Raw genomic sequence first — 16355 nt, 5'->3', positions numbered from 1 at the left:
TCACATTGTCAATAAATACAAGAGAACCAGTTCCATTGGCAGCCATACATGCCCATGCCATGACACTACCACCACCATGCTTCACTGATGAGGTGGTATGCTTTGGATCATGAGCAGTTTCTTTCCTTCTTCATACTCTTTGTTATGAGGCAGGTGGAAGCCTGTCGTGCAGGGAAGGCTTACCGTTGCTGGTGGGCGGAGCTTGGTTGGAAACCCGAGGTGAGTAGCCCAGGCTAACCTGAGGTGCGGGGTCTAAGCATCTACTGGTCTTCACCAGAGCCTCTGATGGTGAGGATGGATTTGGCCGCAGGTGGATACCAGGTCGCGGCCCCCAGGGTCGCCCCACTAGGGGGTAGCCGGTCAAGGTCCGAAGGTGGATGAGCCGACAAGGAGAATCCAGAAGAGTAGTCAAAACGAGCCGGGACCAGGACAGGTAGCAAACAAGCGAAGTCAGGGACGAGCCAAAGGTCAACAGGTATCAGACAGGAAATCAACAGGAAGCAGGTTCAGAACACAGGAGAGCTGAAGACAACACAGCAAAGTGCAGTGCTGCTGAGCTGTTTAAATAAGGCTGCCTGTTTGCTAATTATTGCAATTAGTCTGCTCTAGGTTAACCCTTTAGGTTGCAGACTCATGACAGCACATGCTCAGGAAGCGTTCCTAACATTGCCCCCCCCCCCCTTAAGGGCAACCTCCGGGTGCCCAACAAACTGCTTTTCTGAGGATGGGCTAGAAAAAACGCCTGGATTAAATCTGCAGCATGGATGTTCCGCTCCGGTTCCCAGGAATTTTCTTCCGGCCCATAGCCTTTCCACTTGATCAGGTACTGGAGCTGGTTACCTCTCTTCCGACAGTCAAGTATGGCCTCCACTTCATACTCAACGTCTCCATCCACAATCACAGGTTCGGGAGGTCCAGAATTTCTGCCAGGGAAGGCATCAGGAACCACGGGCTTTAAGAGGGTGACATGGAATACAGGATGGATCCGCAGGGTATCAGGTAAGGATAGTTCGTAAGCAACAGCATTGAGTCTCCTTTTAACTGAAAATGGACCGATAAATTTGGGAGCCAACTTCTTGGACGGGCAGGCCAAGTGGAGGTTAGCTGTGGACAGCAAAACCTGATCACCGGGCTGGAGGAATAACTCTCCCCTCTTTTTCTCGTCAAAGGTTTTCTTGGACGCTGCCTGAGCCTTGGTCAACGTTTCCCGCAGAAGTTTGTTATTGCTGGTGACAAAGTTGAAAATGTCCTGGACTGCGGGAACTCCAGATTCAGAGGAGATGTCAGGCAGGAAGGAGGGATGGAACCCGTAATTGGCGAAGAAGGGGGATTGCCTAGTGACGGAATGTTTCGAATTATTATTTGCGAATTCTGCAAATGGCAATAAGGTTACCCAGTCATCCTGGACAAAGGTAGTGAAGCACCGGAGTTATTGCTCCAGGGTCTGGTAAGTCCTCTTGGTTTGACCGTTGGTTTGTGGATGGTAGGATGAGGACATAGCCAGGTCGATCTTCAGGAGCCCACATAATGCCTTCCAGAAACGGGACGTGAATTGCACCCCCTCTGTCAGAGATGATACTGGTAGGTACACCATGTAGTCTTACTACTTCCTTGAGAAAGATGTCTGCAGTGTCTTTCGCAGTGGGAGTACCCTTGAGGGGTAAAAAGTGGGCCATCTTGGAAAGCCGGTCTACGACCACAAAGATGGCAGAGCACCCTGCTGAAAGAGGCAGTTCCACGATGAAGTCCATGGCGATTGTCTGCCAGGGCCGGTCAGGAACTGGGAGTGGTCTGGGAAGCCCCCAAGCCTTGCTTCTTGCGGTCTTACTCCGGGAGCAAGTGGTGCAGGAAAGGACATAGTGTCTGCAGTTCTTTTCCATCTCGGGCCACCAAAGGGTGCGCTGCAGAAGGTCAAGAGTTCTTTGGATGCCAAAATGACCGGCTAGAAGATGATCATGACAGGCACCCAGAACTGCCACTCGGACGTCCTCCGGAACAAAAATCTTGTCCCCGGCCCATAACAAGCCATCCCTGCGTGACAGGAGAGTTCCCGGTGGGTCAGAAATTTTAGCCGAGGCTTGTTCGAGACGGGACCTCAGACCTGTGAGAAGAAGCAGAAAGTTCTTTTCAGACAGAATGGTGTCAGGTACTGGGACCTCTTTAGGGTTGACAAACATCCGAGACAGGGCGTCTGGTTTGACATTTTTGGATCCAGGTCAGTAAATGATGTGGAACCAAAACCTAGAGAAGAACAGTGCCCATCGTGCCTGACGGGGTCGCAGACGTTTGGCAGATCTCAGGTACTCAAGGTTCTTGTGGTCCGTGAAAATGAGAATAGGGTGTGCCGCACCCTCAAGCAGATATCGCCATTCTTCCAGGGCGGCTTTAATAGCCAAAAGTTCCCGGTTTCCCACATCATAATTCCTCTCCGCCGTGGAGAGTTTTCGGGAAAAGAAAGCTATTGGGTGCATCAGGTCCTTGACCCCCTGTCTCTGGGAGATGACTGCCCCAATAGCGACTTCTGAGGCATCTACCTCAAGGAGGTAGGGTAAGGTGGGATCTGGATGGCTCAGGATAGGAGCAGATGTAAAGTGCTTCTTTAAAATCATGAAAGCGGACTGGGCCTCAGGAGTCCAAGAATAACGGACATCTTTCTTGGTGAGCTGGGTGATAGGGGAGATGATGGAGAATCCCCTTATGAACCTCCTATAAAAATTGGCAAAGCCGACAAAGCGCTGCACTCCTTTCTTATCAGATGGCGGAGGCCAATCCAGAATAGCAGAGACTTTCTGGGGGTCCATCTTTATTCCTTCCGTTGAAATTATTAGCCCCAAAAATTAAATGCTGCTTTGCTCGAAGTCGCATTTTTCAGCCTTGGCATATAGACCATGCTGGCGGAGACGGCTGAGAACATTTCGGACATGCTCGCGGTGTTGTTCCAGGGATGCGAAAAAGATCAAAATGTCATCCAGGTATACAATGACAAAGATGTCCAGCCAATCCCTGAAGATGTCGTTCACGAAATGTTGGAACGTAGTCGAAGCATTACAGAGGCCGAACGGCATCACTAGATACTCAAAATGTCCAAACCGGGTGCGGAAAGCCGTCTTCCACTCGTCCCCCTCTCGGATGCGGACTAGGTTATAGGCCCCACGGAGGTCCAATTTTGTGAACAGGGCAGCGGACCTGAGTCTCTGAAAAAGCTCGGTAACCAGAGGAAGGGGGTAGCGGTTCTTAATAGTGATCTTGTTTAGATCCCTGTAGTCAATGCAAGGTCGGAGAGAGTGATCTTTCTATTCCACGAAGAAAATGCCTGCACCCGCCGGGGAAGTGGATGGGCGGATGAACCCTTTTTTTAGGTTTTCGTCCACATAATCCTTCAGCACGTCCAGTTCCCATTCAGATAAGGAATAGATCCGGCTGAACGGAATCTCAGCCCCAGGCAGCAATTCGATGGGACAGTCATACGGACGATGGGGGGGCAAGGTCTCGGCGCCCAGTTTACTGAACACGTCCAGAAAGTCATGGTAGGCCTGGGGCACGACGGAGTGTAGGTCAGGCTCAGACTCGGGACAGAGTAGGGCTTTGGAAGCTTAGAGCGGCATGGATAGGAAGGAGTTCCTGCAATATGATGACGGGAATTGGATGGCTCCTGTGGTCCAATCGATCTGCGGGTTGTGGGCCTGCAACCACGGCAACCCCAGGATAACGGGAAATAATGGAGATGCAATAATGTCCAGACTTATCATCTCCTTGTGGCCAGAAGAGGAGACCATGGGAAGAGGAGGGGTTTCCTGGGTCACAGGTCCGGATTTAATGTGGGATCCGTCAGCCAACAAGATGGTGAGGCCTTGGGTCTTTGGCTGGAGAGGTATGCCGTGTTGAGCAGCGAAGGTGCGATCAATAAAGCAGCTGCAGGCTCCTGAATCAATGATCGCTGTAACCGGGACGGGACCTTCCGAGAGCTGTAATGACACAGGGAAAGCTAGGTGAGAGTTATTGGTAACAGATGCCACACAACTGGGTGGAGGAACAGAACGAAACTTGCAGAGTTTTGCAGGGCAGGAATGTGCATAATGGCCGGCTTCTCCACAATAGAGACAGAGGTTACCGATTTGCCGACGACACCTCTCTTCTGGAGACAGGGCTGGTCGCATGATCCCGAGTTGCATGGGTTCAGGCATATCTGGAGTGGCACCGGTAGGAGCAGGACAGACAGGGACTGGTCCAGTCGGGGAAAAACGCGCGGGAGGAGTCACCCGTGGCAGCATCCAGGTTGGCCGAAACTGTTGTGGAGGCCACTCTGCCCGGCGCTCCCGGAGCCAGCGGTCGATCGGAATGACCTGGGAAATCAGATCTTCCAGGGTGTCAGGTATACCCACTCGGGCTAGTTCATCCTTCAGTCCTTTGGATAAGCCCAGGCGGAACTGGTAGCGCAGTGCCGCCTCGTTCCAGGAGGTATCGGAACTCAGGCGGCAGAAGTCGTTGACGTAGTCCTTGACGGGCCTGCGACCCTGCTGGAGAAAGTGAAGTGCAGCTTCTGCGGTGGAGGACCATTGCGGATCATCATAAAGTTGAGCCATGGCCGTAAAAAATGATAATGAGTCCAGATGGGGACTGCTCTCCTCTAGAAGCCGATGGGCCCAGGATTGAGGCTCGCCTAAGAGCAAAGAAACGACAAACCCCACCTTGGTGACCTCCAGGGAAAAGGTCCGGGGCTGCAAGGAGAAGTACAATTGGCAGGCATTACGGAAGGCTCGGAATTTACCCTGGTATCCGGAGAATTTTTCGGGGTTCGGAACACAGGGTTCCGGTGGCAACATCACCACCGTGGGACTAGGAGCAGATCCTGTGGACGCTGCAGAGGTGGACGGAGCTGATAACACTGGAGGGTTGGGGGAAGTGGCGGATTGTAATCGTTCCTCTAGCTGTGTGTAACCATCCTGGAGGGTCTTCACGGCTTGCGCCAGGGCTGCGAGGTGCTGGCAAATTTCCTCCAACAGTGAGGCCTCTCTTGCAGGCTCCGACATGGCTGTGTTGTACTGTTATGAGGCAGGTGGAAGCCTGTCATGCAGAGAAGGCTTACCGTTGCCGGTGGGCGGAGCTTGGTTGGAAACCCGAGGTGAGTAGCCCAGGCTAACCTGAGGTGCAGGGTCTAAGCATCCACCAGTCTTCACCAGAGCCTCTGATGGTGAGGATGGATTTGGCTGCAGGTGGATACCAGGTCGCAGTCCCCAGGGTCGCCCCACCAGGGGGTAACCGGTCAAGGTCCGAAGGTGGATGAGCCGACAAGGAGATTCCAGAAGAGTAGTCAAAACGAGCCGGGATCAGGACAGGCAGCAAACAAGCGAAGTCAGGGACGAGCCAAAGGTCAACAGGTATCAGACAGGAAATCAACAGGAAGCAGGTTCAGAACACAGGAGAGCTGAAGACAACACAGCAAAGTGCAGTGCTGCTGAGCTGTTTAAATAAGGCTGCCTGTTTGCCAATTATTGCAATTAGTCTGCTCTAGGTTAACCCTTTAGGTTGCAGACTCATGACAGCACATGCTCAGGAAGCGTTCCTAACACTCTTCTCTTCCCATCACTCTGGTACAAGTTGATCTTGGTCTCATCTGTCCATAGGATGTTGTTCCAGAACAGTGAAGGCTTTTTTTAGATGTTATTTGGCAAACTCTAATCTGGCCTTCCTGTTTTTCAGGCTTACCAATGGTTTACATCTTGTGGTGAACCCTCTGTATTCACTCTGGTGAAGTCTTCTCTTGATTGTTGACTTTGACACACATACACCTACCTCCTGGAGAGTGTTCTTGATCTGGCCATCTGTTGTGAAGGGTGTTTTCTTCACCAGGGAAAGAATTCTTCGGTCATCCACCACAGTTGTTTTCCGTGGTCTTCCGGGTCTTTTTGTGTTGCTGAGCTCACCGGTGCGTTCTTTCTTTTTAAGGATGTTCCAAACAGTTGATTTGGCCACACCTAATGTTTTTGCTATCTCTCTGATGGGTTTGTTTTGTTTTTCCAGCCTAATGATGGCTTGCTTCACTGATAGTGACAGCTCTTTGGATCTCATATTGAAAGTTGACAGCAACAGATTCCAAATGCAAATAGCACACATGAAATTAACTCTGGACCTTTTTATCTGCTCTTTGTAAATGGGATAATGAGGGAATAACACACACCTGGGCATGGAACAGCTGAGCAGCCAATTGTCCCATTAATTTTGGTCCCTTAAAAAGTGGGAGGCACATATACAAACTGTTGTAATTCCTACACCTTTCACCTGATTTGGATGTAAATAACCTCAAATTAAAGCTCAAAGTCTGAAGTTAAAGCACATATTATTTGTTTCATTTTAAATCCATTGTGGTGGTGTATAGAGCCAAAAAGATTAGAATTGTGTTGATGTCCCAATATTTATGGACCTGACTGTATATAGCTAAGTCTGCTTTAATGATACTAAAATGGCAAGCTCATTTTATTGGTGTATATTTTGTGCAAAACAACATATTTCTTTTTTAACTCCCTCCCATCCGCGCTACAGCCTATATACGGCTGCAGCTCGGACTTGAATTTTCGGGAGGCCGTTTTTAAACGGCCTCCCAGAAAGACTCTCCCCGCGCGCTCCCGCGAGCGCGCATCGGGGAGAATCTGTGTCGGCCGTGTCCCTTGGACACGGCCGATCACAGATCGTGGTGAATGGCCAATCACAGCGGCCATTCACCACGTGATCAAGCCGTCCAATGAGAGATGATCTCATATGTAAACATATGAGATCATCTCTCATCGCCGGCGCTCCTTCCTCACACAGACACTGCAGTGTGAGGAAGGAGGGGGAGCCGACAGCCGCCGGGGATACAGCAATGTAATCAGGGCACTGATCACCAGTGCCCTGATTACCAAACGTAAAAAAACCACACAAATTGCCCCCCATCAGTGCCCACAGTGCCCGCCATCAGTGCCCCCATCAATGCCCACAATCAGTGCCCATAGTGCTGCCAGTCAGTGCCCATCAGTGCCTGCTCATCTAGGCACTGATGAGCACTGACTGGCAGCACTATGGGCACTGAGTGTGGGCACTGATGGTGCTGCCCATCAGTGCTCATCAGTGCCGCCCATCAGTGCTCATCAGTGCCACCCGTCAGTGTCCATCAGTGCCATCCGCCAGTGCCCATCAGTGCCGCCTATCAGTGCCGCCTCTCAGTGCCCAGCAGTGCCACCTCTCAGTGCCACCTATCAGTGCCCAGCAGTGCCGCCTATCAGTGCTCATCAGTGCCGCCTATCAGTGCCGCCTATCAATGCCGCCTATCAGTGCTCATCAGTGCGGCATATTAGTACCTCCTCATCAGTGCCCATAAGTGCCACCTCATCAGTGCCCATAAGTGCCTCCTCATCAGTGCCCATAAGTGCCACCTCATCAGTGCCCATCAGTGCAGCCTATCAGTGCCCATCAGTGCCGCCTCATCAGCGCACATCAGTGAGGGAGAAAAATTTATTTTCAAAATTTACTCGCAGAAAATAAGAAAAACTTTTTTTTTTTTCAAAATTTTCTGTCTTTATTCTTTTTTTTTGTAAAAAATAAAAAACCCAGAGGTGATTAAATACCACCAAAAGAAAGCTCTATTTGTGTGAAAAAAATGATAAAAATTTCATATGGGTACAGTGTAGCATGACCGCGCAATTGTCAGTCAAAGCGTGACAGCGCTGAAAGCTGAAAATTGGCCTGGATGGGAAGGGTGTTTAAGTGCACAGTAGGGAAGTGGTTAAACTCAACAGATAAACCCGCTTTGTTGATTGGCCTCACTTTGCTCTACTTATTGTATTGGCCTGTATTGTAGAGAAGCCATAGCTAGTTAGTTTTGGCTTACAGTGATTCACAAAAGTTTATATGTAACATTTTACCGATGGGACTATTTTTTGTTTTTTTAAGTGAACTGTGCATATATGATCTTGTTAAGTCTTTAGTTTGCCATCAATAGATTTTGCAATTTTCATTGTAAAATGCCTTTCAAAAAGTCTTTATCAAAATAATGCAACCAATGACATTTCTGATTTTTGTCTGTATAGAAGAATGCGTCAGAAGATCATCAGAAGCAAGTTCAATTATTCCTAGCGCAATGGGAGTGCTTACCTAGGTAAGAATTTGTAGAAATACCCTTTTTTTGTACACTTTTTTCACATTATTTGTGTAAATTGTGAAGATTATTAAAAAGTCATTTCTGGTGTGGGGGACCACTAATCCAGCGCTGCAATGTTGCCTTGAGACCACAGGTCCCCATAGTGCCACTTTCTTTTTTCTTTTGTTTAAGTATGCAACTTACAAAGCATACTAATGTACCATGAGTTGTAAACATAGTTTTTAGCAGGGGTTCTCTGAAAACTGAAAATTACTTTACATGTTTCCTTATGGTAAAAGGTGGAGAAAGCATGGTTTGTATTAGATGACTCCATTTATAAATGTACCTAAAAACTGTGAAATAATTATAGCTACTCAACAAAATGTTCATTCAGTATATGCATTAACAGTAACACAAATAAGTCTGTTAAAAGGTCACTTTCATAAGTTTCTTTACATTCTCACAAGATGGTAACAAAGCTTACTGCTGCTATATTAAAGCTAAAGTTTATTTTAGTTTAGTTAATTTTTTTCCATGGAGCACAAGGGATATTACTTATCTCTTATTAAGTGTGTCCTATATCTGCCTGGCTGCTGCATGGAAATCTTCTCCTAGCTGCTGGTGGGCCTTCCCTAGAGCACTGATCTCCTGGTGCTCATCAGAAGCTCACTCACTGTGAGTGTTAAAGAGTTTTGCCACTTGCCTGCCCCTCACGCATGCCTCCTTCATTCATAGAACTGGTATTATTCTTTCATAGAATGCAAAGTGTTCTGAAGATCCCAGGCACCCAGGAGGGACAAGTAAGCATGGTAAAAATGGCAGTAAGGGTCCAGATGAGGGGGGCGTGGGTTCACATTCCTAGAAGCATCAAAATGATTTAGCGAGACCGCAGCCAAAAAAAAGAAAAGTGAACAACCCCAGGCTGCTGTACCTTGTTTACAAGTCGTGCTGCTGGTTGAAATTTCAGTGCAATTGAAAGGGTTAAAGGATTTCAAAACAAAAGAACAAAATGTGACTTATCAGTCCTTAGATGTGGTTGCTGCATTATTTTTTTTTTTTTTTTTACACATTAAGACTCCGTTCACACTGGTCGCCTGACAGGTCGCCGTAGGTCGCCTGCCATAGAGAAGCTGTGGACCCGTTCTAATAGGAGCGACACAAGTCGCTCCGACTTAGAAAAAGGGTCCAGAGGAGCTTCTTTGGGGCGACCTGGAGCGACCTGCATTGACTTCAATGATATGAAGTCTGTGCCGGCCGATCCGAGGTCGCGGTGCGAGCTGCGCACCTCGACCTGTGAGGTCGCCCCGGCAAGTAGCGTCGCCCCAGTGTGAACGGGGTCATAACAAACATTGCAGGCATTATTCGTGACTTTTGCAAGATTGAGACATTCGAACTGCACATTTTTTATAAATAGACTCCATAGTGTTAACCTCATGTTAGAGTAGCTTAAATGAACTCAATGTTAAAGCAAGCATACTTATAACTGGAAAATGTACTGTCTTTAGCTTAAAACACTTTTCATCTTCTTAGAATCCAGCATCCAAATGCATTAGACTTGCTTGGATATGTCAGAACCGATGACTCAACATGTTTGGTGTACCCATATCTGAAACATGGATCCCTCTTCAAAAGGTTGCATTATACTGTGAGTTTCAAATATTATCTGTTCACAAATGTGTTCATAATTATGTCAGAAAGGTGGTATTATTTTAACTTTTGTGTGTTAACATATTTTCTGTTATTGCTGTTGGTAGATAATTCTGCTATTTTTCCACTGGTTGTAAATCAATTTGCCCTCATATTGGCTTACTTCATTATACCGTAGGATAAGACTGCACCTCTTTCCTGGCAAGTACGCTACAATATTCTAGTTGGAGTAGCAAAGGCCATCCTCCACCTACACACAATGAGCCCTAGTCCTGTGATCTGTGGAAACATAACTAGGTAAGTAGAGCCATAAAAAAGCACTAAAAATCTCAAAATGTGTTTTTCCATAAAACAATCCAAACTCTCTGAAACTGCCTATTCTGCAATTCTTAGCACAGCAACATTCTGACTGACAGAGGCAAAAACAAAGGTGACCTCATCAATATGCTGCTGCTACTTATTTGTCCAGTCACTGGGGTGGGTGCTAGACCAGGTTGTATTGGTCAACTGCAATAAACTGGATGCAAAAAGCCTAAGATCAGACGTTGTCTAGCAAAGGTACTATAATTATAAAATTGGCTGAGCAGAATTGTTAATCCTTTAGCAGTTATGGCTATTTCAATATCATTTTTAGCTGTGTGCCTGGAGGCGAGCTACAGGCCCCTTGCTAATGTAATTAGCGATTACATGGGGGGGACCCAGCAGGGGTTCCTGACAAAAAGCTGTCCTATTGAAAACAATGGGAGATTGACAGCTCCCGCAGCTAATCGCAGCCTCTCACATGTAATCTTCAATGGAGCCATTACCTGTGAATGTTCAGGCCATGAGTGCAGACTGTCCTATGTGTACATTGTGACCAGGAGAAGAGTAGAAAACTTTGTGGTGAGCACAATCAATAAGCCTTTTCATGGTAGAATGCAGATTTCTGTGCATTAAAGAAAGATTCCCATGCAAAGTGTGACATGGTGCTGCATTGATTGGTGGGTATGTTGAAAATGGATACTCCTATAGCCATGGTTTATTGTGACAACTTCACATCTTCTAGCACCATTGTTCACATAGCATCTCAGAGCCACCAGGTAAGATGATGCTGGGAATCTTTACTTTGCTAGGCACTAATATTGCATGTCTTAAGGGTGGGGGCAGGAATTACTTTGATTGCTGTCTAAATGGTAAAGTATGTCCATTCTGGGCTACTAACCCAACACATCTTATTGGTACTGGCTCATGTGGCAAATGCCCTCCTGCTTCCCTTACCTCCCAATTCTTACCTCATTATGACTTGCTTTCCTGGCCGTAGAGCAGGTGTCTCCAAATCTTCTAAACAAACTGTCAGTTTATTGTCCTTCAGACTTTAGGGGGGGTCAGTGGGGCCATTTTTCCTGGCATCAGTTGGAGTAAAAATCACCACATTTAGTATAGTGCCCAATTGTTGGTATGATTGGAAGGAATAGTGCCCCATCGTAAAAATGATTTGGAGAAATAGAGCCCTATTGTTGGTGTCTGTGGGAGAAATAGTGCCCCAATGTTGATGTCAGTTGGCAGAATAGTGTCTTTTATTAGTGGGAGGACTAGTGAGTGCCCCAAGGGCTGGATAAAGGCAAGCAAAGGATTGCAGTTTGGGGACCACTGCCCTAGAGTAATAGACACTTCTACTTGCCTTAATATGTGTCACTGTTATACTGTAACATTAATTACGCTAACACAGCACTATTGCAAACATTATATTGCACCATGGCATTGCACCATTTTCACATCTTCTAAATGTTGTTCATCTTTTCCCTTTTTCTCTTCCAGCAAAAATATATTGCTTGATCAGCATTTTCAGCCAAAGCTCTCTGACTTTGCCATGGTCCATTTGAGGTCTTACCTGATAAATCACATTAAAACTATCAAGATGGATCATGCCACTCTCAAGTTCCTGGGATACTTGCCAGAGGAGTACATTAGGAGGGGAGATCTGTCAGTGAAAACTGATGTGTATAGCTACGGAATTGTGAGTGTGTGAAGAATCACCTTTAAAACTTTGATTCTGAACCAGGAATTTCATTATAGAGGTTTATACTTCATATAAAGTTTTATGAAGATGAATCTTGCAGTTAATGCTGAAGTATAATTTGCAGAAAGAATGGATAAACTAAATATTGTCTGCCAAAGAAATATGTTGGTAAGAAGGATTTTTAACACTCAGTGTGGGGAGAATTTCTAAAAAAAGACCTGTGGTTATAAAAAAAAAAAAAATGACAGCTAAAAGCAGCAGTATCTAGCATAAATTCTGACACATGTGGGATTTCTGTACACAGGAAAACCCTATATCCCTTCCTATCACCCATAGTCACCTCAGTTGCCACTCATCTCTAACTCAATTGCCTTAAAGGGTTAACTAAAACTTCACACCCTCTCCGCCCCCCAGATCCTGCTGCATTTACCTTTGTGGATGACTAGCTGTCAGCTCCTGCACAGCTGGTGTAGTAGTCCGAGGCTTTTAAATCCCTGCTCTTCTCCCCGTGCTTTCTGTATGGCTTCTGTAATGTATCAGATCGATTCTGATCGCTCCACCAGCTGCATGGGCAGTGGCAGGCCATCACCCATGGAGGTAAGTGCAGTGGGGACTGGAGAGGGTCAGGAGGGTGTGAGTTCACCTTTTCATTTTTTTCTGAAAGTGTGAACTTGCACTTTAAGGTAATTACCGTGATGTCATAAAATGTGTCAGATGTCGATTGTCCAAGAACATGATGGGAGGTGTAAAACTTTGTGAAACCATCCTGTTCTAATTACATAATCCAATCCCATGAAGTCTGTGACACGTGATAATTGTTGCTGAGGTAAAACATATAATACCATTTTAACTTCTTTACCAGTGATCAGTAATTTGTCAATTCACTCCTACAGCCCTGTAAACAGTCATCACTTCTCCCAGACTTCATCACACCATAGTGATTAGAAAAATATTGCATGCTGATAACAGTACAGTATGCTGTTAATTCACATAAGAATAGTATTCATTATATAATTTACTTTTTTATTCTCCGTGCCTTCATTTTCACTGTATTTTACTCAACATTTACATGCGGGCCAAGCTTTTTGGCAAAAGTAAAAGTGGCAGGGGTTGGAACATAGAGTATATGTGTTCAGTAAATGTGTGTTTTAACATACGCTACTGTAACACACATACCACAGTGTGATGCATTAAAGCTACATTCATTTTGAATAGCAATGGCAACTGAAGCAATGTCAACTCACATTTGTTGCAGGGCAACTTAGTGCTCTGTAAAGCACTACTGTGCATTGTGGTGCACTGTGTTGGCAAAAATAGTGCAGTCGTATTTTTAGGGCAGTTGTGATGCATTGACAGCCCTTGTTGCTACACCCAGACATACACTGACCCACCAAAGTTGATAAATAGACATATTTCCACTCTATCAGTCTTCTTTTTGCTATTTTATTGGCTCTGTTGTTTAGTGGAGGGAAGGTTTGGGGTAAAGCATGTGCAAAAACAGCAGCAAAAGTTCTCTCAGCTTAGTATCTTTAACCTCATTGAAAAGCAAGGGGGATTAAAGAAGGTGTGTGGAAACCAGCCGGTCCCTAGTTTGATATACTTACCCACCAGTCTGCTAACAAACCAAATGAACCTGTCTAACAAAATAGGTTAAAAACAGGGGTTTAGTCAACACACATTTGCAAACGCATGTATAAGCTGCAAGGCCAACAACAAGGCACCCTGTGTATCTTGCAGTCCTAACACTTCCTAACACTAACTTTTCAATTTTGTTCTATATAGGGATGGAGATGCTGAGCAGTGCTCGCCGGTGTCTCATCTCTAGTCCCAAAACTGCTCATTTTTTGTATAGTATCTTTAACCTCTGCTGCAGACTAATGGTAGGACAGACTGACAGCAAACTCTTCCTTTCTGACAGGCCAATTGTGGCCATTTAAGGCTAGATTGGAAACTTATCCGTGTAGACCTATAAGCCCAGACTAAGTAGGACTCTTCTTCAGCATCCTCAACTTGGCAAGGAACTTGAAAAGCATTAGCTGGACCTCTCAACGGCTGTACCATCCCCAGAGAGCAGTCCTGGGAGGCAAGGGACCTTTCACCACTAAATCCACCCCAGGCAAAGCCTTGGGTGGAAAGGGACCTTTCTAGAAGGTCTCTCCAAATATGTATTCCCTTCTCCAGCCCACACCAATGGCAAAAACTTGCATATGGCCAGGGTGGACTAAATACTAATACCCCAATACATTATATCTTCTTGCTCCACCTACTGAAGAACACACAACAGTAACAGGTGGAAACAATGTCTTTAAGGTTAGAGAAACTCAAAAAATCCAGATCAGGTAAACAGACAGAGCTCAGGCTGGATACAGGCAAACTGCCAACATTAAAATTAGAGTAGGAATACTACAGCATATGGTAAGGTCGATATACTTATATGAAACATAATTGCATACAGTTATCCCTCCTCTTAACCTTAACCCTTAACTGTAACTAAGTAACCCCTGACCTTAAGACTAACTCTCCCTTAAAAGTACCTTGTAGTGAGAGAAATATGTAGGCTACGATTGCTGCCCTATTAAAATCTAGTTGCTTGGTTGTGTCTGGCTTCGATACTTCCTAAGTCACTGACCCAAAACAAGTATGCAGAACTCCTGATACTATTAAGTCAAGGCAGAATCCAAACAGGGAAGACCGCTCTAGGTGAGACTGGAATCAGTTGCTGGTCGGATCCGCAATCCAGGATAGCTTCAAACAACAAAAGGAATGACCGCACTTCCGATAAATTTCAAAAAAGGAGTGTCTTTATTCCACATCAATCGAATTGGCAAGTACAGATACACACTGTGAGTGCAGGACAATCGGTGGACGCGATTCACGACTGGATGTGTCGCTTATTCATCACCAGATGATGAATAAGCGACACATCCAGTCGTGAAACGCGTCCACCGATTGTCCTGCACTCACAGTGTGTATCTGTACTTGCCAATTCGATTGATGTGGAATAAAGACACTCCTTTTTTGAAATTTATCGGAAGTGCGGTCATTCCTTTTGTTGTTTGAAACTATTAAGTCAAGGACTTTAAGGTCTATTTGTGCACTGCGTTAATGCATGTGCTTTAAGGCACAGTATGTCACGTGTTAATTAATTTTTATTAATATTTCTTTTAGATAGCACATTGAAGTCAATGGGCTTCCAATGCATCAACACTATTCAAAATAAACTGTACTGTAGTGTGTCAACACATGTAACATGAGTTGCCATGTGTTGCCACAACACATATATTTAAATTGGCTCTAAGAACTTTGTAAATATTACAAACTTGCTATTGTTGATACGAATAATGATGTACCAAGAGGTGCCAAGATCAGAGATTCTTTAGCAATAGGTTTTGCAATTGGTTTTCTTTTTCATAGATGAACAAAATTATCTGCAACCCTACTACTACACAAAAAGGATGTAAATCAATATGCTATTCTATTGTATAAAGTGTTCTGCCTCTTTAATTAACATGCCATTACTTTTTAATGTATGATTTTCTATTCCTCTTATTAGATCATAATGGAAGTTTTAAGTGGATGTCAAGCTGTGGTTGTAAATGGATCCAAGACTACTTTCCTTGTAAGTATTTTCATAAAACAAAAACAAAAAAGAATACAATTTGCATTGGCAAATTACATTTAGAAACAGGTACATACATTACGGTTGAAAAATCATATGTGAATAAAGTGGTACTAAAACATAGTTTTTTTTTTTTTTTTTTAAATAACAACCATGTTGTACTCGCCTGCCCTGTGCAGTAGTTTTGCACAGAGTAGCTCAGATTCTCTTCTTTTTGGGTACCATCCTGGCACTCCTGGCTCCTCCCCCAATGGGCTCCAGCTGCTGTCTCAGCCAATGAGGAGGGAGAGTCCTGGGACAGCCAAGGCTATCTTGAACATCCCTGGATCGGAGGGAGCTCAGGTAAAGATTGGGGGGCTGGGGAGGGGTACCCTGAAGGTTTTTTACCTTTTGTCCCAGGTTCAGCATACAGCGGGCTAATGACTGCTCTCAGCTGACATCACATAGCTGGTCCACTCTCCACAGGGATCCTGACAATAATGTCAGGCTCTGCCTATGCCTGACCAACAGCTGGCTCTGTCTCTTAGCGTGCAGCTGAAAGCCTGGGCTAGCTGCTACAACCCACCAGTAAGTAATAGGCAGGCAAAGCAGAGAGCCGGGGACTGACATTTACCACTGGCTCTCTGTTTACCGAAAACAAAGAACTGACTGATCAGCGGTCTTTGATCGCTCAGTTCTTGGTGTAGAGTTGGCAGGGGACAGCTGCAACATCAGATTGATGCTGCAGCCATCAAGATGAGTATGTAAATTTGTTTTTTGTAAAGCTTTTTTAAAGCAGAACTTCACTCTCTCAATCAACATTGGCTGTTTTTAATCCTTATGCTGCTAACATTAGTAAATGGATAGGAAAGTGTATCATATTTACTTGTTTTAAAATTAGTTTTTTACATTTCTTTAGTTACTTCCTGGCTTCCATGTCTAGGCAAATTATGTCATACATCCCAAGAGTCCTCAGTAGCTCAGAAGGGGTTTCTCAG

The 16355-nt window shown here is 45.3% G+C and overlaps 1 protein-coding gene across 1 annotated transcript in view; it reads left to right on the top strand.

The window, feature by feature from the left end:
- The window catches only part of IRAK3 (interleukin 1 receptor associated kinase 3), a 33567-nt gene that overhangs the window by 13314 nt on the left and 3898 nt on the right, over positions 1 to 16355 (top strand). Inside the window, exons 4-8 of the mRNA XM_082256494.1 lie at positions 8064 to 8131; positions 9644 to 9758; positions 9939 to 10057; positions 11558 to 11756; positions 15313 to 15378. Coding sequence (XP_082112620.1) covers positions 8064 to 8131; positions 9644 to 9758; positions 9939 to 10057; positions 11558 to 11756; positions 15313 to 15378 — 567 coding nt within the window. The remainder of the gene's footprint in view (positions 1 to 8063; positions 8132 to 9643; positions 9759 to 9938; positions 10058 to 11557; positions 11757 to 15312; positions 15379 to 16355) is intronic.

Source organism: Pelophylax lessonae, assembly GCF_965119305.1.
Source record: "Pelophylax lessonae genome assembly, chromosome: 4".
Classification (NCBI taxonomy): domain Eukaryota; kingdom Metazoa; phylum Chordata; class Amphibia; order Anura; family Ranidae; genus Pelophylax; species Pelophylax lessonae.
The sequence above is the reverse complement of the archived record's forward strand: the minus strand, read 5'-3'. Positions and strand labels throughout refer to the sequence as shown.